Raw genomic sequence first — 25615 nt, 5'->3', positions numbered from 1 at the left:
TCTTGGCTGAAACCTCCTCAAAAGACCCCCTGGGATCGATCGATTGAGCGGATGCATAATCAACTACAACAAACAGGAGCTTGGGTGTTGCTTTAAATTTGTAAAGTATTTTAGTAAACATTTTTAAAAAGACCACCAAATAACCAAGAAATAAAATCTTTTATTGCTTGTACCGTACAAATCTGAGGGTGGTGGAAGGCAATTCTGTGGTTTACCAAAAAGAAGGAAAAAAGCCGTTCCAGTCTCTGTGCCTTTCAGCCCCATTTACAAAAACACTCGCACAAACTTTATTATTCTACAAACGGAACTCCCCCTCCCCCTCCCCTGGGTCTCGGCCTGCGAAGGGCCAGTCGGGCTGCTGATCCCCGGCAGTGGGAGGTGGGGGAGCGGGACAGAAAACGGGCGCTTCGCTCTAACCAACATTACATTAGCCAACCTGGCTTAGAACTCTAGCAAACGGGGGAAGCTCACCCCCCCCCCCCCGAGAGGCAGAGCTCTCAGGAGGCTCCGGCCAGGAGGGCCCACCGAGAGACCTGGGGGCCGCACTCCCTGGGGACCCCTGTCCTCTCCCTCGGGAGCTCCGCCCAGGGCAGTTGTGCCGCTGGCTGGCTGCCAGGACGGAGACAGAGCCGCCACCGATGTCTGCAGCCAGACCCCTGCTGCCCCCCCATGCTCCCCCCCCAGTTCTGTCGAAAGGGCCTCAGGGTGGGGCCCAGAGCAGCTGTGGGTTTGGCAGGAGTCCCCAAGGCCAGCAGGCAGGAAGGCCAGCCCAGGTCACCTGAGGTCAACAGAAGAGAATCCGACAGGGCAAACGGGGGGGGGGGGGCGCTCAGGGGTGTTTGCTATCCTCCAGCCCACCAGGGGGCGTCCTCTGGTACCTGCCCAAGAGGCGACACAGGTAGGCAAGAGCGGAGGGGGGGGCTTAGGGGGTGGATTGCCAGTCTGCCTCTTCAGCAAGTGGGGGGCCAGTGGGGGCGGCTGGCATCTGGGCCAAGGCTGACTAGAAGGGGGGAGGGCTGCCAGGGAAGGGCTGGAGAGAGGGAGAAGCCAGGGAACCCAACACCCCCTGCCCCCCCCCGGCTCCACAACAGCCGCCTCCTTCAGAGGGCCTAGTGGGCAGAGGCAGTCGGACTGGTGTGGGCCCTGCAAACAGCAGCTGTGGGGGGGTGGGAGCTGCCACGCGTGGCCCACCAGCGTCCTTCAGAAAAGGCCCCTGTTCCAAGTGTGTGTGGGGGGGAGCCCCTCGTGATTCGGAGGGCAACTCAAAGTTCCTGTTAGCAGCAGCTGCCACTGCCGCCCCCACCCCCGGAAGTGAAGGGAGCAGTGGCCAGGCCACGGACCCCAAGAGGCGCTTGAGAGCTGGCCAGCCAGCCGGCCACCATGCCATGGATATCGGGGTTGGGGGGGGGATTTTGGGGCTCTGCCCCACTTGGCCCGGCCGTGCCAGCCGCAGTGCCAGGGCCCTCCCCACTCCGGGCTCTCGGGTGGCACCCCCTACGGGAGGCAGCCAGCGGTGCTCCCTGTCACGGTGCCTGGGGGTAGCCCTCAGAAGCCAGCCACACGCCAAAGCAGGTGCCACGTGACGGACAAGCGGAGGCCCAGAGGCAAAGGGGGGCAGGGGGGCAGGGGCACAAGGGAGCCGACTGGTCCAGGCTCCTCCGCTGGGCTCCCAGAAGTGGGAAGGTGGCATCAGCCAGTGGGGAGGGTCCTGGCTCCCTCCGGCCGGCGCTGCAGCCCTACTCCCGAATGCTGGCAGAGTAGGAGAACTGGGGGAAGTGGGTCCGCTGGTCGGCGTCCAGGGGGTCCACGCAGTCATCTGTGGACAAGAGCTGTCAGGTCAGAACCAAAGCCCTAGAGGAGCCCCCTCCCCCAGGCTGCCTCCCAATGCAAAGCCCCCCACTCACATCGGTCTGGGGGCGTGATGGTGATGGACTGGGCGGTGAACTCGTCATCAAAGTACCGCGTGTCGATTTCGGACGTCACCTGGGGCTTGAAAGGGGCCACGAGCTGGCGGGACGGAGGGAGAGGAGCCTGCTCAGTTCATCGGCTCTGCTTCGTCACGGGGGGTGGGAGTGGGGGGGTGGGCGTGCTGCAACTGCCCCCAACTGCCCCTCTCCACACCCAGGAGAGCCCCCCCCCAGGGGGAGGAGGAGGGCCTACCTTCTTCTGGACCACGTCTTGCCAGTTCACGGCAGCAAAGAACCGATGCTCCATCACCTCCTTGGCGTCGTTGGGGCCGCCCCCCAGCCTGGCAGGGAAAGGCCCAGTTCACAGCCCTCTCGGGGTGGGGGGTGGGTGGGGTGAGGGAGGACAGGAGGAGGAATTCCTCAGCTCTCCACACCCTCTACCACCGGTTCCCCCCCCCCCGATTCCTCACATGCATTTGCCTCAGTAATAATAATAATAATAATGTAATAACAATAACAACAATAATAAATTAGATTTGTATGCCGCCCTTCTCTGAAGAGCCTTCAATTATTCCAAGTGCCACGATTGTGGCAACCAGGGCGTGGCCCCCTCCCTCCCTGCCCGGGTCCAGCCGGGAGCCCCTCCCTCACCTCTGCTTGGGGTCCTTCTTGAGCAGGCCGGCCAGCAGGGCCTTGGCCTCGGGGCTGAGGGTGCGTGGGAAGCGGATGTCCTCCAGCAGGATCAGCTCAAAGAGGCGCTCGTGGTCCTGGCTGTAGAAGGGCAGCCGGCCGCACATCATCTCGTACATGACCACGCCCAGGCCCCACCAGTCCACGGCCCGCCCGTAATCGTTGTCCTCCAGCACCTGCGGGGCGGCAGCAGGGGGCAGAAGGCTGAGGCGCGCCTCGGGCCCCGCGGGGGGGGGGACATTTGGGGGGCCCGGAGGCTGGTCCCCCCCGCCCCCTACCTCTGGAGCCAGGTACTCTGGCGTCCCACAGAAGGTCTTCATGGTGGCGCCGTCGGAGACGCCTTCCTTGCAGAGCCCGAAGTCCGTGATTTTGATGTGTCCGTCTTTGTCCAGCATCAGATTCTCCAGCTAGAAGGCACCGAGGCGGTTGGGCCCTGGCCGAGGGGAGCCCCCCGCCCCCACCCCACCCCTTCGCCCCCCCACCTTAATGTCTCGGTAGACGACGTCCCGCGAGTGGAGGTATTCCAGGGCCGAAACGATCTCAGCCCCGTAGAAGCGGGCCCTCTCCTCCGTGAAGACGCGTTCGCGCGAGAGGTGGAAGAAGAGCTGCAAGGGGAGGGGGCAGCAGTCAGGGACGCCAGACCCAAAGGGCCCCCCAACGCCCCCCCACTTCCAGCGAGCGACTCGTGGCGGGCACCCACCTCCCCTCCGTTGGCATACTCCATGACGAAGCAGAGCCGGTCGTTGGTCTGGAAGGCGTACTTCAGGGCCTGGACACAGGGGCGGCAGAGATTTCCCCCCTCAGAAGAAGCCCCCTCCTCCCCGCCCGCCCCCCTCCCCCCAGGTCTGGCCCAGGAGCCCCTCCCCCTGCTTCCCTGGGCATTCTGAGGGGGAGAGGGGAGGGGGACGCAACGGAGGTGGCCTCAGTCTGGGCCCCTGGGGCAGGACCCATCCCCCCCTCTGGCCTTTACTGGCTCTGGGTGCCCCCCCTCAACCCAGAAGGAAAGGACACTTCCGGCTACCAGGGAAGGATTCCAGAGGGCCCCCTCCCCCCACCCCGGCATGTACCGTGAGGAAGGGGTGCCTGGTGTTCTGCAGCACTCGGCTCTCTGTGACGGTGTGGGCCACTTCGTCCTGGTAAGAGAGGAGAGTGTCCTCACCCGGCCCCCCTGGCAAGCCCCGGCTCTCCCCCCCCCCCAGCTGAAACCGGCAGCGCTCGTGGGCCGAACCTCTCTGTGTGCCCGATCCATTCTCCCCGTGGGGGGCAGAGGAAGGGGGCTCCCGTCTTTCTCTCTCCAGGGGCTGAAAAAGCCGCCCACCCCACCAGCTCAGCCCTCCACTCCCACCCTGGGAGGCTCAGTCAGGGAGGGGCCGCCAAGCCTTGCAGCCCCCTCTCCTTGACCTGCCCTTAGCAGCATCCCCCGCCTGCCCCCCCCGAGGGGCCGGAACTTCTGCCCACCTTGGCGATGATGACCTTTTTGCGCAGAATCTTCATGGCGTAGTAGCGCCCCGAGGCCTTTTCGCGCACAAGGATGACCTTCCCAAAAGTGCCCTTGCCCAGCAGCTTCAGGTAGTCGAAGTCGCTCATCGTCTGGCGGCCAGAGAGAGAAGGGGGGGGGGGAGTTCCTTCCTCTCGGGGAAAAGCCCTAGTGCCCCCCTCCCCCCCTCGACCAGCCGGGGTCAGCGGCCGCCTCGCTTACCGCCTTGGTTCGGGCCTTGGTCACCGCCACTTCCATCTCCTCGGCCCCGAGGCTGTCGCTGGGGGAGCCGCACTTGTAGTCCATCATGGCGTCCTCCTCCTCCTCAGGCTCCTGGCTCTTCAAGCTGTCGGCCACCGTCTGAATGGCCTGCATCCACTCTTCCCTGGGGAGACGCAGACCGGCGCTCAGGGGCCCCCAGGAGCCTTGGGGGGGGGGCCGGCTCCGCTCAGGGGCAGGCCCAGGCCCGATGGGGAACCGCTTGGCAGGATGGGGAACGGCCCCCACGCAGCCCCCCCCACCCGAAAGTGCAGCTGCCCGTGGTGGTCAAAATGAGGCCTGGGGGCTGCCCGGCCACTCACCCACCTTTCCTCGGGAGAGTCCACGTGGAAGGTCCGCTCGATGACCGTCGTCCACTGCAGGCAGCGGATGATGAAGGTGTTGGGGCGGGGTCGCTCGGCTTTCATCAGCTGGCACTCTAGGGAGGGAGGGGCCGCCAGGTTGGGGTCTGCCCTGCCGGCCCTTCCAGGGGGGCTAAGCCACTTGGCCCCCCTCCAGCACCCCCCTTTCCCGGGCCGCCTGGGCAACGCACCTGCCACGGAGAAGTTGTTCAGGGGAGGGGCGCTGGGGTCAGCCACCTCCGGCTTCTCCTTGTAGCCGATGAAGGAGCCGTTGCTCTTGAGGAGGAAGTACCGGGGTCTCCAGGTCTTGATGTATTCCCCTGGAAAGGCGTTCTGGGCTTACACGCTGGGCCCAGTGGCCCCCAGGGACCAGGCAGCTTTTGCTCTGCCCCCCCACTTCCACGCTTGGCCCAACACCCGGAGAACCACCCCCCCCCCCGACCTAGATGTCAGGAGAAGGGCTTCTATGGGTGGGGAGGGGGTCACGGGTGGGGGCCTTCCTGCTGCTCCAGGACAGAAACCCTCCTGGATTCTGGCCAGGGCAGCTCAGTCCAGGCGAGAGCTCGGGGGCGGAGGGGGGGCTGCTCTCCTGCCCAAGACCCCCTGGGCCAAAGCAGGCCGAGGCCTGCCACCGCTGAGCCCGCCACCCCTCCAGGCCACGTCAGGGCCAAAATAGCCCCCAGCTGCAGTCTATATTTGTCTGCCAGAAACCAGGACTGGACTCGGGGGAGGACAAACCGCTGACCCAAAGGCCCCTCCCCTGACTTCTTCTGGGCTGCCCCACCTCCAGCCCTCGGGAGGCTGCTCAGGGCCACAGCAACCAGAGTCCCAGCAACCCTCCGGAGGGGCCTGCAGCCTGGGGGGGGGGGGGAAGAGGGGGAGGCCTCCCACTCACCTCGTTTGTGCAGCCACCCCTCCCTAATCACCGACACCTCACTCATGTTGCTGCTGCCACCACAGGCCACGGAGAGGGGCTCTTGCCTGCCAGGGGGGCCACAGGCGGCCTGGCGACCTGCAAGGCAGAAGGGGAGGGGACCCTGTGAAATTCTCTACGCAGCCACAATCGACGGCAGCCTGACTCCCTCCCCCCCATCTGCCCTGGCTGGTGGCTAAGATCCACTGCCCCGGTCACAGCCAGGGCTGGGCAGCCGCACCCCACGCAACAGTGGTCAGCAGAAGGCAGGCAGCTCAGCAGGGCACCACAGACTTGCCACGGTCAGCACCGGGCACCGTCCAGAAGTGGCACGCCACTTGCACTCTCGGCTGGAGCACATGGCTGAGCCTGGGGCCACCTCCAGAAGGCCGCTCTTTCTCCGCTGGGCTCCCAGAGAGTGCCCGAGAAGGGGAGGCCGAGGAGCGACCCGGGGGGGGGGGGGAGGCGGCAGAGCTGCAGCTTCTCCAGCAGGCAAAGGGAGCCCCACCTGGCTGGAAGGATCCCCACGAGGAGGAGGCCCTGCCCTCCGTTGCTGCTGCTGCAGGGGCCGAGAGCGGCGGGGAGACTGCCAGGGACCGCAGCAGAGTCCACGGTGGGAAACTGGGCAGGAGTGGACCAGAAACCCCCTCTGGCCCCCCCTGGCTCTGCTTCTGCCCAGAGCTCAGCTGGCCTCTCCCAGCACACAGGCAAGGAGGGGGGGCAGAGGGCTGGGACCGGACTGGGAAAGGGCTCTGCTCGGGGGGGGGGGGGTGGAGGGGGGGCTGTGGCCCCATATAGCTGGAAGGACACGGGGCAGGGGAAGCGCCCCCCCCCCCCAGAGCTTCTGCTCTGGCAATCTCACACTACTGACTAGAGCCTACAAAACCTATGCCAGACCCATTCTCGAATACAGCTCATCTGTCTGGAACCCACACCACATCTCAGACATCAACACTCTCGAAAACGTCCAAAGATATTTCACCAGAAGAGCCCTTCACTCCTCCACTCGAAACAGAATACCCTACGAAAATAGACTAACTGCGGCGCCTAAAACAAGATTTAAGTATTGCCCACAAGATCATACGCTGCAACATCCTTCCGGTTAACGACTACTCCAGCTTCAACCGCAACAACACAAGAGCACACAACAGATTCAAACTTAATATTAACCGCTCCAAACTTGACTGTAAAAAATATGACTTTAACAATCGAGTTGTCGAAAGGTGGAACTCATTACCGGACTCAATAGTGTCAACTCCCAACCCCCAACACTTCTCCCTTAGACTCTCCACGATTGACCTCTCCAGGTTCCTAAGAGGCCAGTAAGGGGCGTATATAAGTGCACTGATGTGCCTTTCGTCCCCTGTCCAATTGTCTTTCCTTCTCTCATATATCATATATATTCTCTCCTTATCTATATATATATCTATATATATTCTCTCCTTATCTCTTATATCATATATATTCTCTCCCTCCCATCTACTTCTCTCCTTTTTACTTTCTATCGTTATATATATTAGTTAATGTCTATTCTCTTCCATATGTATTGTATATTGCAGTGTTTTTCAACCAGTGTGCCGCGAGACATGGTCAGGTGTGCCGCGAAGAAGGAAGCTCAGGTTCCGGTCTCGCAACTTTTTGCTGAGAGAGAGTGAGAGAGAGAAAGAGAGAGAGTGAGAGAGAAAGAAAGAAAGAGAGAGAGAGGAGAGGGAGAGAGAGAGAGAGAAATGAGCAAAAAGGGGAGGAAAAAAGAGAAATGAGAAAATGATGGAGACAGAATGAGAGGAAAGAGAGAGAAACAAAAGAGAGAGAGAAGTGACTCTTGATTTAAAGCATATGATAAAAAGCACCCAAAGAATAAGAGAAAAACCCCCCAGCCCTCACCTGTTTTTGGAAATGGTTCAAGAGTGTGTGTACACACACACACACAAGGGTGGGGAGGAGACAGGGATGGAAAAAGGGAGGAGAGTGTCTTAGGGTGTCATTTTGGTTGCTGGTGTGCCCCAGGATTTTGTAAATGTAAAAAATGTGCCGCGGCTCAAAAAAGGTTGAAAATCACTGGTATATTGGACAAAGAATAAATAAAAATAAATAAATAAATGAACCGGCCCGGCTGCGTAACTGCCCAGCCAGGCTGCCCGGGGACGGGGGGGGGGCTTGGCGTCAGGGCAGGTCCGCGGGGGGGGGTCTCCATCAGCAGGGAGGGGCGGGGCGCGCGGGGGTGGGCGGGGCTAGGTCCCTGCTGCCCTGCCCGCTGATTGGCCCGGCGGCGGCCCGGGATCCCCAGGTGGGAGCAGCCGCGGGGAAGGCGACGCCTCTGCCGGGAGGAGGGGCCTCCCTGAACGTTCCCCCCCCCCGAGGGTCTCCCTGGATGCCCGGCGGCCTGATCCCCCCGACCCTCGCTCAGCCCCCTGCGACCGGGGGGGGGGGGCGGTGCGTCAGGGGGGCTCCCAGGGAGGAATCCGGGAGGCCCCGCCCCTCGCTCCCCTCCCACAATGCCCCGCGCGCGCTCTCGGCCAGGCGGAGGGGCCCGCGGGCGTCGCCTCCGCCCCTGCTCACCTGCCGCCGCTACCGGCCTCCCCGCGGGGCCATCGTCGGGGCTGCGGTCGCCTCAGGTCCGACGGCGCCCGCGCCCGGAAACCCCGCCTCCTCCCGACCCGCACGCAGGAAGGGCGGCCGGGACACGAGCAGGAACGACAACAACGCCGCCGCCAGCCAGCCTTCGCTGTTGTGCGCAGGTGCGCTGCCGTCCCGGCGCCTGCGCAAAGGATGCGTAGCGCGCATGCGCAAAACCGACACGTACCACCTTCCCTCGGAGCAGGCGTTTCTGCCACTCGGGCGCCGCCAAAGGAGAGTCGAGCCACAACAGCCGGTGGGAAACGAGAGCGTTTATTGTGCGCGGGCCGCGCCTCGAAGCCCCGTCAGCCCGAACGTACAGCGAACCCCCGCAGGCGCCTCCGGCTGCAGCCCTGCGTCCGTGGGCGTCTGAGTCGGCCGCCCGGGTCACCGGGGGAGGCGGAAGGCAGCGCGGCTCCTCCCCCCCCCCCAACAGCCCCTCCCGCCCCGGCGGCTCTGGTGGATGTGCGGAGAGGGGGGGAGGAAGCGGGGGGAGAGGGGAGGTCCAAGCTGGGGGAGGGGGTGCTTGCTGTAACCCAGGATCCCGCTCCCACGGGGGGGGGGCAAAGTCTCCCTGATCCAGAGGTGGCAGCCACCTTCAGCCTGGCGGGGGGGGGGAGACCCCCCAAGACATCGGATAGGCACCCTTAAGGGGGGGGGGTGCTTTTGTTTGCTCAACAGAGCCTGGAGAGGGAAGGCAGCAGTGCAGCCATTGGCAGACCAAGGACAGCTCAGGTGGGGGGGGGGGGAAGGAAGCCAGGACAGGTCCAGCAGTCACCAAAGGAGGTGTCTGGTCAGTGGCCCTTCCTGGAAGGTGGCTGGAGGTGAGGGAAGGGCAGGGCAGAGAGGAAGAGGAGGGAGGGAAAGAGCAGAACCAACCAAGAGCTTCACAGAAGCCGACCCGCTCACATTGCCAAGGGAGCTGGTGGGAGAGATGACCACGCACGCACCCCCTCCTGGCTGGCCCTCCTCGTCTGGCCGCTCCCTCCAAGCCAGGCTCACACGGTCTTCCTGCCCAGCCTCTTAAAGACGCTGACGGTGCCCGCGTGGTCCATCTGGGCGCTGGGGGGCTCCTCGGGGCTGGAGCTGCTTACCTTGGAGCTCCCTAAAGTTCTATTGATGGTGACCCGGAAGGAAGAGTCCGGCCGGCTCCTGGAACTGGTGACGCTGCTGTCCTGGGCCTCCAGGAGCTTCAGGGAGCGCTTGCCCAGTCTCTTGGCCACACGGCCCGGGGCAGGAGGGGAGCCCTGCATTGCCTCCTTGGCGGGAGCGGCAGCCCCGGCCACACTCTTGCTCCCCCGTCGCTGGACGACACTGTGGACGGCATCGGCTGCCCCCTGCCTGGGCTTTGAGCTGGTGGCCTTGGCTTTGATGGCGACGCCAACTTTGCCGATCTCCTTGGGCTGGGGAGGCCTTTTCAGCACCCCTGCGTACTGCAGCACGGAGCTCTCGTCATCGCTGCCCGCCGCTTTCTCCTCGCGCACGTCCCCCAGCCGGCTGAACACTCCCGTGGGCTGCGGAGAGACGGGGCAGAGCTCAGTGGCCGGGCGGCTCTGGAGATGGAGCAAGCCTCACTCGGGCAGGCCAAGGGCGCCACTGGATCGGGAGGCGGCCCTGCCTGGCTGTTTTAGGCCCTTGGTCCATGTGCAGAGAAGGGGAGAGGAAGACCGTTTGGGATTGGTAACCAAGGCACCGAAGGGGTTGGACCAGCCAACAGGAAAGGAACAAGCGGCCAGGAAACGGCATTAGCGTAGCAGACACAAAGGCTTGGGGACGATGCCACGAATGCGGCCAATGTCCAAGCCACAACACAGCATTCTGTGGCACCATCACGGACAGCCAAGAAAACAAACTGATGGCTGGCCAGACTCTTATTAAGTGGTCCACTTTGGAGGGACCCACGCTGGAAAGGCGGAGGGGCAACGGACAGGGGCAGGCAGTAATGGAGACCACCCATCTCAGCGGCTGGCGGCTGTGGTTGGCTGGCAGCCGGGCCCTCTGGCAACGGGCTCGGAGCCTGAGCACGGTCGGCCAGAGGAAGAGGGAGAGCCTGGGGGTGAGGAGCCTACAGGGCCCCCAACTGGGGATTTGCCCGGGTCTGAGGAGAAAGAGATAAGGGACCCGATCCTGAATGTACGGGTGAGAAGGATGCGGGGGCGGTAGGAGCAGTTAAGAGTTTATTCCATTTTTATGCCGCCCTTCTCCTTAGACTCAGGGCGGCTTACAACATGTTAGCAACAGGACTTCTTTTTAACAGAGCCACCCTATTGCCCCCACAATCCGGGTCCTCATTTGACCCACCTCGGAAGGATGGAAGGCTGAGTCAAGCTTGAGCCGGTGATGAGATTTGAACCGCTGATCTATAGTCAGCTTCAGTGGCCTGCAGTACAGCACTCTACCTGCTGCGCCACTCCGGCTCTAACAGATGTCTTGTAAAAACACTCTTTTTTTGTTTAAAACATGTGTGTGTGAGTTTTCATTTGGGGCTAATTTCCGGCTGGCTGCCGTGCAAAACAGAACAGGTGACAATGGTTTGATGGCAATCACCATCATCACAGGTAAGCAAGAGATTGGTGAAGTCAAATCAAAAAATTTCAGGCAATGTCAAGGTGTTATCGCACCAGGCACTTGTGATCCGTCTCACCTGTATCTACATAACCAACTGATCTCCCCACCTCACCTGTTTAAATCTTATCTCAGTTCATCCCCTCCGGCATCTGAAGTGAGCTACAGCTCACAAAACCTTAAATCCTTTTAATAAAACCTGTTAGATGGGAAAGACATTGCCAGACTTTGGATTTTTGCCACCAAACTCATAAAGTCTGCTCCTAAACTTAAATAATCTCTTCAAACCTCCATTCCTAAAATGAATTTATTAAATTATTATTATTATTATTAATTAGATTTGTATGCCGCCCCTCTCTGGAGACTCTATGCCAGAATGTATACCAATGTGAGTGTAACGGGCAGCTGACGTGGCCTAGTTGTCTTCCTGACATGAGCAACTGCTGTAACCTCCAACCAAAAATAGTTTATGACAAGAGCTGTCCACCATTTATGGCTTGTTCCTTTGCAACAAGTTCTCAGAGAGAAAGGACCAGCAAAAAGCAGAACTAGCCAACCAAAGGGAAACGTCCAGTGCTTCTGTGTCAGAGATAAGGCCCCCAGGCAAAGGGTCTGCTCCCCTGGGGGAACCTGCCCAGGGAGGGGCATGCTAGGACAGGCCCCATCCAGGGAGGGTCAGCCCAGCAGATCAGAACAGCCACCTCTGACCCAGGGCACCTGGTCAGCAGCCGATATGTTGGGGGGGGGGGCACTGAGTCAGTGGAAAACAGACCAGAAGGGAGAGTAGAGACCCCCCCCCCTCCCACTCCAATGCTCACCTTGATTCCTATGGTGGCGTCTCCACTGGTCTCTGCACCAAGCCGGTCAAACACAGACGTTCTTTGCAACCCTGGCAGAGAACACAAACACGGATGTATATACACCTGCCCTATGAGATGACCAGGAGAGGAAAGGCTTTTCCCAGGAAAACAACCCCACTCCAGTGTATTTCTCATTCTCTGCAGAGGGAGGCAAGGAGCAGGCGGCCCCCGATTCCTCAAGGGGAGACCAGGACTAGATAAAATGCTCTTGATAGGCCACGTTTGCTTGGCAGCTTCTCTGTCCTGACCAAAATTCTAAGTGCTCAATTTCCTTGTCCCACTTTCATTCCCAGCTTCCCACAACCTCCTTCCTTTCAAGAAGCAACACACACACACACACACACACACACTCCCCAAACACACACACAGTACCTCTTGCTGCCTGCTGCTGCTCCAGGATCTTCTTAGTCCTGGGAGTGGTTCCTTTGGGCATGTGGACAATGTACTTGCCCTCCATCTCTGCGGTGACGCGCCTCCGCTTCACTGGCAGGGTGGGGTCCTCGGCCCGGGGCGCACAGACAGCTGCCACGGCAAGAAGGCAGGCAGGGGCCGCTCAAGGGAGGCTCCTGCGCTGCCCGGAAACGCCACAAACGCATGCGCTCCACCCAGGCGCTGCTCAGGCTCCTCTCGCTGAGCAGCTCAATTCTGTCTTTGTGGACGGGACAGACGCCTAGGCCCTTAATACTCTAGCCATGAAAGGAGGACGCCAATCACGGCACAGAGAATAACGCTCAATGTGTTACACGAACGTAATATTTAACCATCAGTTGGGCTCCACAAGGCCACAAGTGTTTTTAGCCTCTACATTTCCTTCTCACAGCAGGTAAAAACAATAGAAGTACCGTATTTTTTGGAGTATGCTCCTTTTTACCCCCAAAAAACAAGGTGAAGACCTGGGTGTGTCTTATACACCAAATGTGGCCCCCCCAGCCACCCCCGCACCCTTTGGCCTTGGCCTCCAAGCAACCTACCTCCTTGCAGCAAACAGTGCAGAGCCCGATTCCGCACAGCCGAGCCACACACGCTAGAGCGAAAGTAGCTGCAAGGAGTCAAATTACTGCTGGCAACGTTGGGCCGCTGAACTTGCACGGAGGCGAGTCGATGACTAAGTGTTAGTCGGAAGGATGGAAGGCTGGGTCAACCTTGAGCCGGTGATGAGATTGGAACCGCTGACCTACAGGTCTACAGTCAGCTTCAGTGGCCTGCAGTACCGCACTCTACCTGCTGCACCACCCCAGCTACGTACATACATGACCTAGTCATGTTTGGAGTAGGTCTATTTAAATAACTGGCAACTCTTTGCTCTTTCTGTGGGCCACATGCACAGGAACATGCGACGTCTGTGCTGTTTGCTGTTTGGCAAATTGCTGAGAGGAAAAGGCCTTTTCCCCTGTTTTCCTCCCCCAAAATTACGGTGCGTCTTATACTCCGAAAAATACGGTGTCTCCAACCACTGCTGATTCATGAAGGACAGCTGATGCTTGTAGCACTGAGAACATGGCTCATTCCTAAAATCTCCTGGCACCTTCACGAATGCCCCACGGGGCGCTGCACAACCCCTAGCCCCACAACGCTCCAGCCACCCGCAGCTTCTCCTCAAATACAGCATTCCCAAGTCTTCCTCTCCTATCCCACTCCTCCAAAACAGGACCGAGCACAGCAAAGGGTCAGAGGTGGCACTCAAAGCAGAAGTAGCCGGCAGAGAAATACATTCAGCAATGGTTTTTAAAAACTACCTGCTTTGGTGCTCTTCCCTGCCATTTTGTTGGATACGGTGATGGAGATCTTGGAGGCGCTGGGGTCAGGCCTCCGAACAGGAGTGGAAGGCGGAGAGTCTCGGCTCAAACTGTTCGCAATCATCCTGGTGGCAGCTGCAGAAATTGGTGAGGTCACAACTGTAAAGAACAGCCACCATGGAGACTCTGCGGTCACCCACTCAGGCCACCTGTACTCACCAGTGTTAGCATTCCTGCGGAGTTCAGATTGCAAAGCCGTTTGGCTGGAGGCCACGGATTCCGTGGCAGCTTTGCACATTTCCTGGAGGAGAAAATGCCCACGGTAAGGAGGTGATCATAAGCCGAGCAGGAGACTGGAGCCATCGTCCCCCAATGCACCAAAACGACCACCAAACCAGAAGAAATGTATCAAGCCCACCCCAGCACGTTGTTCCTCAAGCATCTGTGAGTTTTAGCCCTTCACGGTTTCTTTGCTCCAGAGCTCGAACCTAACAATGACTATGGGGAGACAGGCCTGACTTCAGAAATTCTCCCTGTGCACTGAGCCAAAGATTGTTTGGAATCCCCAGGCAGTAACCTTTTTTTCCTTTTAAGATCGGTAACCCTTAATTTTGAGTAGCGGTGGCTAAATGAAGCCGAGCCTTTGCTGGCCCAATGCCCTTCCTGACGCCTGTGTGGAGTCTGCAGCAGGTGTTTCCCCCTGGTCCCCTGGGAAGTACCTGCTGCTATCTAGAACTCTCCACCTTCTGAAGGAGAGGGCAGCACCCCCAAACTACCACGCCATTTCCCCAATTACAAAATCCAGAATTATGAGGAAGATACCTTATTGGTCTCAGCACCAAAAAGACTGTATGAAGTAAAGCAAGGATGAACAACAATTGCACAGAAGAACCTACCTGCCGATACACCACTTTCGCATGCTTCAGAATGGCAATAATGTCGCCAACTATCGTGATACCCAGTTCATTCATGATTTCCTTATTGAGGTCCATCAGCATATTCTTCTGGATCCTGCAAGGACATAGACAGCAGAGGTCAACTCTATAAGCTACAATTCCCACAAATCCTCGCTTTGACTCTACAAGGTCCTGAGAAATTATTTAAGTGAAGTGCCAGGTGGCTCCATGCAGAAGGTATAAAGGCACCCGAAACCCCAAATCTTGGAAGCATGAACACCAATGACATTTTATCATACTTGATAAACAGGTAAAATGTTTTAAAATGAATTAAAAAACACACTTTGATATAGGCAATTTTAAAGAGGACGATGGGTCATTTAGAAATATGAAAAATAAAGACAAAGATCAATATTCAATTGAAGCCAGAACTTTTCCTTTAAGACAAGTCAGGTGATTATTACAATATTCAACAATTCCCATTATGGAGAGATGGCTGAAGTTGGCAAAATTTTGCCAAAATGGATAAACTGATTTCTTTTATCAGAGAGAAGTTATTGCCTAAATTTATTAGTGACCAGAATTTTTTAATTTACTTTTTTTGAGGTGGGTGTGTGTGGATAAAAATGAACTTTTGATTTTATAGCTTTGATTAGACAGGGTAAATTATAAAAAATAATTATTGGAAAAAAAGAGGAATGATGTAACTTTAAGGAGAAAAGTTAAAATATATTTGTTCTTATAATTGCCGTGAAGATACATTCTTTTCTTTCTTTCCTTGAGCTTTGTACTTTCCCCTTGATTTATTTCTTTTTCTTTCTCTCTCTCTCTCTCTCTTTGTTAAATCTTGATGGCTTAGAACATAAGAAGAGACAGCTGCCATGATCTCTTCTGGAGGTGAATTCCATAAACCCTCTGGGTGAAGAAATATTTCCCTTTGTTTGTCCTCACTTTCTTACCTATGAGCTTTAGGGAGGGCCCCCTCGTCCTAGTATTGTGTGATAGAGAAAATAATTTTCCTCTATCCACCTTTCTATCCCCTGCATGATTTTATACACTTCGATCAAGTCCCCCCTTAAATGCCGTCTTCAAGGCTGAAGAGACCAAGGTGTTGCAACCTGGTTTTATAAGGGAGGGGCTCCATTTCCTTGATCATACTTGTCAGCCTTTTTTGCATCTTTTCCAGGTCCACTATATCCTTCTTGAGGTGCGGTGACCAGTTACTCCAAATGTGGTCTCACCATCAATTTGTACAAAGGCAATACAACACTTGCCAACCTATTTTCGAATCATGTCAAGTGTGGAATTTGTCTTTTTAAATGCTGCTGCGCACTGGGCTGACATCTTGAGCTGTCCACCCAAACAACCCCAACATCACTTTCTTGGTTTGTCTCAGAAAGCTTGGTCCCCATCAGTTGGTAGATATATTTGGGGTTCTTTGCCCCGATATGCGTAACTTTGCACTTGTTTTGGTTAGAATGCATTTGCCACTTTGTTGCCCACTCACTCAATTTCGAGAGATCTTTCTGGAGCTCCCAACAATCAGTTTTACTTTTCACTACCTGGAACAATTTAGTTTCAGCAAACTTTGCTACCTCTCTATTTCTACATCCAGATTAATGAATAAATTAAAAAGTAAAGATCCCAAAACTTCTCACTTCTTTCCATCCAGAGAATTGTCCATTTATTGCCACCCTTTGCTTCCTACAATTTAGCCAGTTACCAAACCAGGACAAGACCTGTCCCCTAATTTTGTGGCTGAAGAGCTTTTTTAGGAGCCTTTGGTGAAGGACTTTGTTAAAAGCCTTTTGAAAGTCAAGATATACAATATCAACAGGGTCCCCTTTATCTATGTGTTTATTTACACCTTCAAAGGGTTAGTAAGACATGAGTTGCCTTTGCAGAAACCATGTTGATTTTCTTTCAGCAATGCCTGTTTTTCTATGTGCCCAGTAATTTTATCTTTAATAATGGTTTCCATCACTTTGCCTGGAACTGAGGTTAAACTGATGGGTCTATAATTTCCTGGATCACCTCTGGATCCTTTCTTGAAGATGGGGGTTACACCTCCAATCCTCTGATATTAGAGAAAGATTATATATTTTATCTAGTAGTTCAGCAATTTCACACTTGAGTTCCTTGAGAACTACTCTAGGGCGGATGCCATCTGGACAGGCGATTTGTTGACATGTAGTTTAGCAAGGCATGCAAGAACATCTTCCTTGTTTATCTCTATCTGCTTTAATTCTTCCAATTCCCTCCCTGAGAAAACGAATTCAGCGGCAGGCACAAGCTCTCTCGCCCCCTGGGGGAAGCCGAGGCGAAGAAGTCAGGTAGCCCCCGCCCCCTTCTCGCCACCGAGGGGCCCGGCGGTTTCTCTGGCTGGGCTCCCGATGTGCTTTTGAAAGGCGACTGCTCTTCGTGCTCTCTGCCAGACGCGCCTCTTCCTGGCCCGGGCGGGTGGGCAGGGGCGGCGCGGAGGGGCCACTCGCCTGTTATCCACGAACGTGACCGCGTAGTTGACCGCGGGGCCCGGCGGGATCCCGGCTTCTTTGAAGAACTGGATCCACTCCGAAGTGGCTGCGGGACCGACAGCGGCGTTAACCGGGCGGGGGGGGGGGCCACAGCGACCCCCGAGAGGGGCAGAGGGCGACACCCCCCCCCCCGCGCGCCCACTCACCCATCGTCACCGACGCCATCGCGCTGCTCCAGGCGGGGCGGACGGAATGCCTGCGGAGAGCCGCCCCCCGCCGCCCGGGCCCACCCTACTCTTCACCGCCTGGGTCGCGGGGCTCAGCGCCCGCCCGCCTCCCGCCACCCAGCAGGCTCGTCCCCACTCGCCCCGCCGGCTCCCACAGGCCGTACCGGAAGGGGCTCTGCGTCACTTCCGGCGGCCGCCCCGCGCCCCCAGCCCTCCCTCCCCAAGAGAGCGACGCGGCAGACGCGGCAGAGGCCGGAAACGGAGCCTTTAATCGTCCGGACACGCGAGGGGGGGCGGAAGGGGAGGGGCGATGCCGGCCCCTCCCCCCTGGGTCTCTATCGGCCGCCGCAGAGCTCCTGCCCGCGGCCCTCGGGGTCGAGGTCCCGACTGTAGGCGGAGTCCCAGTCCCGCTCGAAGGCGCGCCGCAGCTGCTCCCGGAGGGCGCCGGGGTCCCCGGCCGGGCTCTGAGCCACCACCAGGGCCGCGCCGGCCGTGTGCAGGAAGTAGTCCCCGGACCAGTTGGAGGTTCCTGCGGGGGGCGAGGGAGAGCGGGGTTGAGGAGGGGTTCCCCGCCTGGGTGCCCCCCCCCTCAGGCCCAGCCCCAGCCCTGCGAGGTGGGACCAGCAACCCCCCTCCCAAAAGGAGGGCTTTCTTCCTAGCAGGAGCCCCCCCCCCCCGCCTCTCCTCCCCCTCCCCCGCCTCTCCTCCCCCGCCTCTCCCCCCTCCCCCGCCTCTCCCCCCTCCCCCGCCTCTCCCCCCGCCTCCTCTCCCTCCCCCACCCGCCTGCGCTGACCGGAGCCCTGCAGAGTCCCAACCTACCAATGTAGGCCACCTTGTCTGTGACCATGAACTTGCTGTGGTTGACCCTGGCGTAGGGGATCTTGGCCTGCGTCTCGTTTGCGGGCACCACAAAGAGCCTCTGGGGAGGAGAGGGGAGGGGGGCAAGTCAAACCGGGAGGGGGGCACTTGCAGGCGGGTTAGGGAGGGGGCTTAGTGGCTCCTTGCTCGGCCCCAGAGCAACTCCCAGGGAGTCTTGTGCAGGGCTGGAATGTGTCCCTGGGCCTGGGAGGCAGGACGCCATCGGGCCCCTTACCACTTCCAGGCTGTAGTGGGTGCGGTTGTCCCGCAGGGCAGCCAAGGAGCGCAAGAAGGGGAACATGTCGGCCTTGGAGTGTCTCCAGCAGCCGACCAGCAGGCGGAGGCGCAGTCTCTTCTCGTAGGCCACTCTCCGGAAGTGGTCATCGATGGCTGGCCAGAACCTGAGGGGAACAGCAGGGTTGGAGTCAGGACAGAAGACCCGAGTTGGAAGGGACCTTGCAGATCCTCTAGTCCAGTTGCCCGCAGACGTCTGGGTGCCAGGCACCGCTCCTGTGGAGAGAGGCTTTCTGTGGAAGGGTGGGTGGTGCAGGCCGACTGGATCCTGCAAGGCAGCCCCCTTGTCTGCTCCCGAGAGGAGAGTCCCGAGAGGAGAGGCATCTAACGGTCCCTGTCGAAAGCTAGCAGCCCCGCCCCCACCCCCCCTCTGGGGCTGCTGTGAGGGAGGGCCCCTCCTCAAGTGCTTGGGGCGATGTTCCCCCACGGCTGCTCTCCTCCGATTTACCTCCTGGGGTGGGAGAACTCCATGGTGGGCAAGTAATTCATCACGGAGACATAGACAAACTCCTGGGCTCCTTCAATGATGCTCAGCAGGGACTGGAGGTCGTCCGTCCGCCCGGTGGCACACAAGGCTGGGGGGGCACTCTGGGCAGCACAAAGGGGCACCCACCACAACGTCACCATCATTTTAACAAAGCAGGCAAAGTCCGGCCGGAAGGCAGCAGGCATTTGGCCCCCTTCAACAGTGGTGACCTGGCACCCCCCAACCCCCCTCCAAGGGCCAAATCTTGCTGGGAGCCTGATCTGCCCAGGGCTGGGGGAAGAAGCCGCCCCGTCCTGCTAACAGGAGGGTGCAGTCCAGCTTTGTGCTTTGTGTCCCTGCCTAGGCATGGGAGGGACTGGTGGGAATCCTAACTGCAACCCACCAGGAGGGCCCGCTACTCTTCTTCCTGAAGCCTCTTAGCAGGAAAAAATCACTTTTGCACCTCGTGGGAGACGTTTCTCCCCCCGAGGGTGGTCAGAAGGTCCTACGGGCAATCTGGCAGCTGCTTGGAGCAAAGCACTTAAACACAGGTCCTCACCGAAAAGTAGACAGCAGCTGCCGTGCCATTCAGCTCCAGCTCCAGGGGGGTCTCCTTGTTGTAGGGGGTGGAGTAATTGGCCGGCCAGGGCGATGGGATGGTGGCGTTTGGCAGCCCGAGGGTCCAGTAGACCTCAAACATCTTCCCCAAGTCCTGGGCCAGGCAGCTGCAGTTGTAGACAGCTACTCCGAGCTCCTTCACCTGGTGCCAGAGGGGAGAAAGGGCCCAGCACAGCCTGGGTCAGAGCCAGCAGCAGAAACTTTGAGTAGTTTAGGGAACTGGCTGGCCCCAGGACAGGGAGGGGACGGGGGTCTTGCAGTCCCCTTCCCTCCCCTGCCACCCCCACCAAGCCAGGCCCGTAGAGGAGGTCGGGGGAACTGTTGAGTTTCATCCCTGGCCCAGCACGCGGGACACACAGGGCTGCAGGGGCACAATTCAACAGGTGTGCCCCAGGGGTGGGTGACATCTGGGTGGGCAGGCAGAGGGTGCCAGCGCTGCCACTTCAGGGAAGGGGACGAAGCGGGAGCAGCCCACCCCGGGTGCACCCACTCTGTCCCAGCAACGCTCCAGGGGGAAAAGGCGGGGGCTTGTGAATGACTCAAAACCACAAGAGCCCCCCCCCCCCCCCCCCGGGCTTCCCACAGGCCAAGGCACGAAGCAACAAGTTTGTTGGGACACCTGGGCAGACTGAGGAAGCCCCTGAAGAGGGGCCGAGAATGTGGGCACCGCGACCCTGCGGGAGACACCGTGACGGTTTGGGCCAGGGAAAGGCAGGGGGGCTGAGCGCGAGGGCATTACCTGTGTCAGGGCACGCCAGTCCATGTTTGCACTGCCCAGGTAAATGTGTAGCTGGTCCACAATCCAGAATTTGGTGTGCAGGACGCCCCGGGTCAGCCTGGGTAAGTCCACCTGGCGGATCTGGGCCCCTGTGTGTTCAGCAGCAGAGACCACAGTTCGCCTGGGCTCCTTTGGGCCATGGGGTCAGCACCTCCTCTGCCCTAGTTAAGGGCCAGGTGGGCCCGGAGCCCCCAGCATTAAGTAACTGGAGCCTGCCAGGGCGAAAACTCACCGCTCTTCTCCAGGAGTTGAAGGTCGGTACTGGGAAGCCGGGCGGAAGGCGGGTTGACGGCTATGCGCAAGGTGACCCCTCGACTGGCAGCCTGCTGCAGCTGGGCCAGTATCTCCTCCCCCTGGTGGGAGAGCAAAGGGTCCAGGAGGCAGCAGAGGATGGGTGGGGCCCATGGGGCGAGCAGGAAGGAAGCCCTCCCCGGGGAGACACGGGATGCTGCCCCAAAGGCTGCCCCACCGGCCCTGAGGGACACTCGGGCAAAGCCTGGGCCAGGTGAGGGGGAAGCAGGCTGACCACCCTCACTGCCTGCTATAGTTTTAGCCGCTGCCGAACCTGCTTCCCCCCATAAGAGCCACACGCGGCAGTTCCCTCCCTGTCCTTGGACGGCTGTCGAAATGAGAGGAAGAGGCTCCCCCCCCCCCCCGTAACCAAAGTCTGAACCAATGGATGTTCCACTGCCCTCAAAGGGAGCTTTGATGGGCTGCGAGGCCACGCGTGGCTCCACGGCTGTGCAATTAGCTTCCCGTTTCATGTGGGTTTGGCCACAGACCCATGGGCGGATAATCTGCATCTGCCGCTTGGCCCTGTCAGCCCCAGACCCCTCCCCGTCTTAGCCACACACCGAAGAAAGGACAGATGAAAATAACAATCGGTTTTGTTAAAACTGACCAGGGAGACTCATGGCCAGGAGAAGCTTCACCCAGCTGGGACTTTACAGATCTGTGAGGGGCGTTTGGAAATTCTGGGAGCTGTAAATTAGCACAGCCACCGAGTCCACGTGAAGCAGGGTCCCCAGATGGAAAAGGCCATCTGAGGTCAGACATGGCTCCTTGCCGCTGAGAAGAGGCTGTTCTAAGCCCGAGGCTGGGAGGGACCCCAGAGTGTCCCAGGCCATTGCCTGAAAACCAGGAAGCTGGCTAACCCATTCGGTCAGAGTTCCCACAGTCGGGAAATACTGCTTAATCCAAGTCTGGATCTCCGCCGGCAGAGCTTCCGTGCGTTGGTCCTCCTGAACTCTGGATGAAGCTAAGGCCTCGATCCCTCCCTGCAGACGCCCCTCACCTGGCTGGCTGACGGGTCCTGGGTGTGGGTGTCCTGGTTGCTGAGAGTCCAGTAGAAAGAGGCAATGTCCACCGAGCCCTTGGCCTCCCTCAGAAGGCTTTGCCAAGTCTCGAAAGTGGAAGGGCCGACCGTGCTGTTGCCATCGTAGCTCACTCCCTCGGGGATGCTCTCCACCAGCACGCTCCTGGAGGAACAGCCGGGGGGGGGGGCGTCTGCCACGAGGCTCCCACAGCACACGGGAGGCACCTTGAGCCGGGGAGCCCCAGATGACCCCCGCAATGTCCCAGGAAGGCACTCCGTCCGAGGGCTTTGCCCCTTGGCCAGCAGCAGGAGCGTCTCCTAGCCTTGTCTCTGGGCATTGCGTGAGCGGGGAGCCACGGGGCAAGCGGGATGTGGGCCCTGCTGCGCGCGTGTGTTTCCCCAGGAGGAAGTTGGGGAGGCAAGACAGAACCCCAATTCCCTTCCTGGGCCCCTTGCCCGGACTCTCGCTTGACCAGGCCCGTTTCCTGGAAGGACCGCCCGCAGCCTTCTTCCCCACCATACTTTATGCGAGTGGACAAAGGCCCGACGGGACTGAATCCTCTTCTTTGCAACTAAGCAGAGCCGCCACCTTCTCTGGGGGGGGAGGGGCCTCCCTCTACCTGGAGCCAGAATCCAGGAACTGCACAAGCAGAGTTCGTACCTGCACGAGTCGCTGCACCTCTGATCCACCACATTCGGGACCGGTGCCACGTGCCCTGATGTGGCCAAACCGTGCAAGGGAAAGAAGAAGGAGTGGACCACCAGGGCCACCACCAGCACAGTGGACAAAATGGACGTCACCAGCACGCACTGGAAATCCAAGAGCAGCATGGATCGAGGTCGGCTGGGGGGCTCGGCAGGATGCAGCCCGAAGACGCTGTGGCAGGGCCCCCCCAGTGCAGAGCCACGGAGCTGCAAAGAAAGGGGGCAGCTCAGCACCACAAATACCCACGTGCACCCCCTGGGGGGGAGGGGCGGCCGTGGCCTGGCAGGCTCTCGCTGCTTTGCTTCCATGGCTGGGCATGAGCAGAGCTGCTCAATTCCTGCTGACCAACTCAGCAATGACCAGTGCTCAGGCCCCCTCAACTCTGGAGACAAGGAGAATGGGGCTGAAGCCTTGAAAAGCCCAGACCGACAGAGAACTTGTGGAAGGAGCTCAAATCCTTCTGAGAAAGGGGGCTCGGTCCAGGCAGAGGGGCAAGATTCGGTTCTCCTGGCTGGTCTCAAGCACCTCCCTTCCTTTCCCTCCACCCTTCCTTTCCTTCCTTTTCTCCCTTGGAAGTTGATCTCCTGGTGTGGCCTGAGAGCAGGACTGGGGGGCCTTCATGCCCCTGGGTCTGGGCCTCCCGTCTGAGAAGAGCGAGGGCGATGCCACCACAGCTGGAAGACGCACCTGGCCCAGGGAGTGGCTGGGCTGCCCGGCCAGGGGCAGCAACTCCGGAAGGCTCTCTGGTATCTTGAGCTGTGAGGAAGGAGCACAAAAAAGTCCCCCCCTCCGCAAAAAGGCACGGGGGGGGGGGCAGGAAGAGGCCCCCTCCCACCGACCAGCACGGCCTAGCCAAAACCTCCGAGGGGAACATGGTTATTTTCTTTGTTTCTCATACCACTGCACAGATGTACAATCTCTTCAGCATTAATGAGCATTTGCCTTTCCTGAAAGTTAAACATATGATCCGTGTCCCATGTCCCGTTTATTCCCCCTCCTCCTCCCCTCTCTCCCACTCTTGTCCCCCCTTCCTTCTCTCCCCCCCCCTCCTTTCTTATCCTTCTACTCACAGTAAATGATGATCAACAGTTAAGAGAGTGTATATTTGTGAGAAATTAAAAGTTAAAAAAATGAAATAAGGGAAATGTTTCCCACCCTCAGGGAAGAGCCTCGTGGCAGGAACAGGCCCACCCCACACGAAGCCTCCTCCCAGGGGAGATTCAGTGGCAGGAAAGCTCTGCAGACTCACCTCGGCCCCACTTGCCTGGGGGGAGGGGGCGGGCTGAAGCCTTTGTCTCTCCCCCCCCAAGCAGCTGGGCCCCTCCACCCCCCACGGCACAGCCCCAACCCTGGTGCGACTGGACAGCCTTTACCTTCTGGTAGGCAACCGGCGGCTTCATTTCCTCAGATCCCCCCGAGTGGCAAAGAGCTTCCGGGAACCTGCAAAGGGCCCACGGAGAAAGAGGCGCCACTCAGGGCTCAGCCTGGACCACCCTGGCCCGGCCCAATAGGAGAGGATGCTGGAGGCTTAGCCGGAGCCGGCTTCTCAACCCCGGCCCTCGAGCGCTTGGGGGGGGGGAGCGAAGGCAAGGCGGCTCTGCCACCCGAGGAAACTTGGGCAGGAATTCCAGGTGGGGGCTCCTTCTGAAGGGAGGAGCTGGACATCTGTGGGGCAGGGGGGCCACTGGATTGGGGCCTGTGCTCCCCTGGTAAGTGTTTTCCCTTGGCACAAAGACCAGACCCTCCTGGCCCCAAAGGAAGGCTCCAAGGCTAAGGGGGGGCCCCCACCGGCAGCCTCCCTCTTGCTCATCAGGGCCCCAAAATGCAGTTAGCCACAAGGATGGACCTTAAATTGAAAGCAGGGCAGAATGCTAAGGAGGGGCTGGAAGGGGCGACTTGTGCCAGGGGGGGGGGCAGAAACCAAGGAAGGGCCTGGGAACAACTGGGCCCAATCCCACTTGGAAAGTTCTTTTGCAGGTACCAGCTGCCCTCCAAAGCGGCCCTTGTCCAAAGCTAGGGGACGGAGTCTGCCCCAGGCGCCTTGTCATCCAAGCCCTTCCCGAAGCTCGCACCCGGTATACTACTTCCAGGTGGAAGGCTGGGAACCGCCCCAAGGCAGGCGGGGGGGGGGCGCTTTATCCAAGGGCCCCCTGGACGAGCGGCTCCGCTACGGACTCCGCTGCCGCCGTCTAGAACGCCGACCGGCCGCATCCGAGGCCGGGCCGAGCTCCCTCCCTCGCAGACGCCGCGCCAGCCCGACTTCCCCGGCCGGTTCCGAGCGGGGCCGCCCTCGCCAAGCTAAGCCAGCCGCCCGGGCGAGCCACGGCAAGACCGGCTTCCCACCGACAGCCGAGGGAGGGGGGGACTGGGGCGGGTGCCCGGTCTCTGCCCGGCTGCCTTCCCGGGCTCCGAGCGGCTCTCCCGGCAGCCCCCTCCGCCTCCCGCTCTTGCCCGGCTCCTCCGCGGCGTCTCCGGCCTCCACCTCGGGTGGGGACGCAGACCGGGAAGGCAGGCGGAGCCGGAGGTCAAGCGCCCGCCGCGCTGCTCCCGCCTCTGGCCACGCACCGCGGGGCCGGACCTGCCCCCCCCCCCGCCCCTCTCCCCGCGCCTACCGCGCACCGCTCGCCTTCCCGGGCAGCCCGACACGCCAGATTGCTCGCTCACGCGCACCGCCCGCCGCCAAGCCCCGCCCGCTGCCAGGTTCCTTCCATCCCCCTGGAGAGCCAAGGACTCGGGCCGGGCGGCCGCTTTCCCGGGACGCAGGCAGAGCAAAGGCGGCGTATGTGCCCCGGGCGCTCCGGCTGGGCCGACCCCCCCTCCCGGTGTCCTGATGGTCGATCCTCCCGCTTACCGGGAATCCTGGGAGTTGAAGAGCGGCGCCACGCCCGCCGCCTGCCAGTCGCTGCTGGTCTAGTTGCCCGCCGCCACGAGGCTGCCAAGAGACGGAGCGACCGGAGGAGGCAGCGCCGTCGTCCGGCTCTTTGGCTCCTGCAGCTTTGGCCACCGGTCCCCCAGCTGCAAGGAGGAGGGGGCAGCGGAGCACGCGGGGGGGGGGGGAGCCTCCCGGGAAAAGCCTCCCTCCGGTTACCCTGGTTGGTGCCCGCCCGCCCTCCGCCGACCCAAAATTCTCGGGCTCCGGTGGTGGCGCCCTCTGCTCCCCGGGTAGGCGCTGCTTGCTGCCCTGGGCTCGCTCCCTCCCCACGGGACCCCCGAGACCCGGCCGAGGGGGCTGCGCTTGAAGGCCACAAGCGGGGGGGGGGGTCAGCAGTCCCTAGACAAACATGCCCTCAAAGCGGTCTGCAAATGATAATGAGTTTATTAATGATGCAACAGGTCGGGTGCCCCCCAGACACTCAGGGGCCTGGGTGTGGCGCCCTCGGGAAGACCAGTGGGCTGACTGGGGTGGGTCAGAGCCCCCCAACTCCGCCACCTTCCCGCCCCCCTCCCCCTCCCCCCCAGGCTCTGCCTCGGCCTGCCCTCAGGGCTCCGCACAGCTCAGTAACAGCAAGATGGCGTTTATTAAGGAAGCGGGGCTGGGCAGCGAGGAACAGTCTATATATTTAATGTCTAGAAAGGTATCTGTCCAGGCCTGGTGGGCC

The 25615-nt window shown here is 59.9% G+C and overlaps 3 protein-coding genes across 10 annotated transcripts; all 3 read right to left on the bottom strand.

Moving 5' to 3' along the window:
- Positions 1-140: 140 nt before the first annotated feature.
- AKT2 (AKT serine/threonine kinase 2) lies at positions 141-8362 on the bottom strand. Its single transcript, XM_070764789.1, has 14 exons — positions 8167-8362; positions 5590-5706; positions 4886-5014; positions 4660-4771; positions 4297-4459; positions 4056-4187; positions 3665-3730; positions 3298-3366; positions 3080-3202; positions 2876-3004; positions 2559-2773; positions 2161-2248; positions 1905-2007; positions 141-1816 (listed from the first exon to the last, which is right to left on the bottom strand). Exons 2-14 carry the CDS (start codon positions 5633-5635, stop codon positions 1737-1739), a joined length of 1455 nt encoding a protein of 484 aa, XP_070620890.1. The 5' UTR covers positions 5636-5706; positions 8167-8362; the 3' UTR covers positions 141-1736.
- A 118-nt stretch (positions 8363-8480) lies between these two features.
- C11H19orf47 (chromosome 11 C19orf47 homolog) lies at positions 8481-17137 on the bottom strand. 3 transcript variants are annotated; one of them, XM_070764790.1, is made up of 8 exons: positions 16961-17136; positions 16773-16860; positions 14281-14395; positions 13604-13685; positions 13385-13519; positions 12021-12170; positions 11607-11677; positions 8481-9737 (listed from the first exon to the last, which is right to left on the bottom strand). In XM_070764790.1, exons 1-8 carry the CDS (start codon positions 16977-16979, stop codon positions 9222-9224), a joined length of 1176 nt encoding a protein of 391 aa, XP_070620891.1. In that variant the 5' UTR covers positions 16980-17136; the 3' UTR covers positions 8481-9221. The 3 variants fall into 3 exon arrangements, with proteins under 3 accessions (XP_070620891.1, XP_070620893.1, XP_070620892.1); XM_070764792.1 differs by lacking the exon at positions 12021-12170 and having other exon boundaries at positions 16961-17137; XM_070764791.1 differs by lacking the exon at positions 16773-16860 and having other exon boundaries at positions 16961-17135.
- Positions 17138-17231: 94 nt separating this feature from the next.
- PLD3 (phospholipase D family member 3) lies at positions 17232-25227 on the bottom strand. 6 transcript variants are annotated; one of them, XM_070764783.1, is made up of 12 exons: positions 24868-25227; positions 23390-23456; positions 22704-22772; positions 21972-22222; positions 21290-21473; positions 20228-20348; positions 19957-20084; positions 19159-19359; positions 18582-18721; positions 18075-18240; positions 17801-17900; positions 17232-17510 (listed from the first exon to the last, which is right to left on the bottom strand). In XM_070764783.1, the coding sequence occupies exons 2-12, from the start codon at positions 23414-23416 to the stop codon at positions 17317-17319; spliced, it is 1581 nt and encodes a 526-aa protein (XP_070620884.1). In that variant the 5' UTR covers positions 23417-23456; positions 24868-25227; the 3' UTR covers positions 17232-17316. The 6 variants fall into 6 exon arrangements, with proteins under 6 accessions (XP_070620884.1, XP_070620883.1, XP_070620887.1 ...); XM_070764782.1 differs by lacking the exon at positions 24868-25227 and adding an exon at positions 24629-24698; XM_070764786.1 differs by lacking the exon at positions 24868-25227 and adding an exon at positions 24636-24686.
- Positions 25228-25615: the final 388 nt, after the last annotated feature.

The sequence above is a fragment of the Erythrolamprus reginae genome, chromosome 11 (genome assembly GCF_031021105.1).
Source record: "Erythrolamprus reginae isolate rEryReg1 chromosome 11, rEryReg1.hap1, whole genome shotgun sequence".
NCBI classification, from domain to species: Eukaryota; Metazoa; Chordata; class Lepidosauria; order Squamata; family Dipsadidae; genus Erythrolamprus; species Erythrolamprus reginae.
This window is presented reverse-complemented; position numbering and strand designations above follow the sequence as displayed.

Excerpts from the sequence above, each read along its gene's own strand:
- AKT2 (XM_070764789.1), bottom strand. The coding sequence starts at position 5,635 with ATGAGTGAGGTGTCGGTGATTAGGGAGGGGTGGCTGCACAAACGAG. Across the intron at positions 2,774-2,875 it reads CAGAGTACCTGGCTCCAGAG|GTGCTGGAGGACAACGATTA; the intron begins GTAGGGGGCGGG and ends GCCGCCCCGCAG. Across the intron at positions 1,817-1,904 it reads CATCACGCCCCCAGACCGAT|ATGACTGCGTGGACCCCCTG; the intron begins GTGAGTGGGGGG and ends TCTTGTCCACAG.
- PLD3 (XM_070764783.1), bottom strand. The coding sequence starts at position 23,416 with ATGAAGCCGCCGGTTGCCTACCAGAAG. Across the intron at positions 22,223-22,703 it reads CCAGCCACTCCCTGGGCCAG|CTCCGTGGCTCTGCACTGGG; the intron begins GTGCGTCTTCCA and ends CTTTCTTTGCAG. Across the intron at positions 21,474-21,971 it reads AGGTGCAGCGACTCGTGCAG|GAGCGTGCTGGTGGAGAGCA; the intron begins GTACGAACTCTG and ends CTGTTCCTCCAG.
- C11H19orf47 (XM_070764790.1), bottom strand. Across the intron at positions 11,678-12,020 it reads GCAGCAGCAGGCAGCAAGAG|GGTTGCAAAGAACGTCTGTG; the intron begins GTACTGTGTGTG and ends GTTCTCTGCCAG. Across the intron at positions 9,738-11,606 it reads ACGCCACCATAGGAATCAAG|CCCACGGGAGTGTTCAGCCG; the intron begins GTGAGCATTGGA and ends GTCTCTCCGCAG.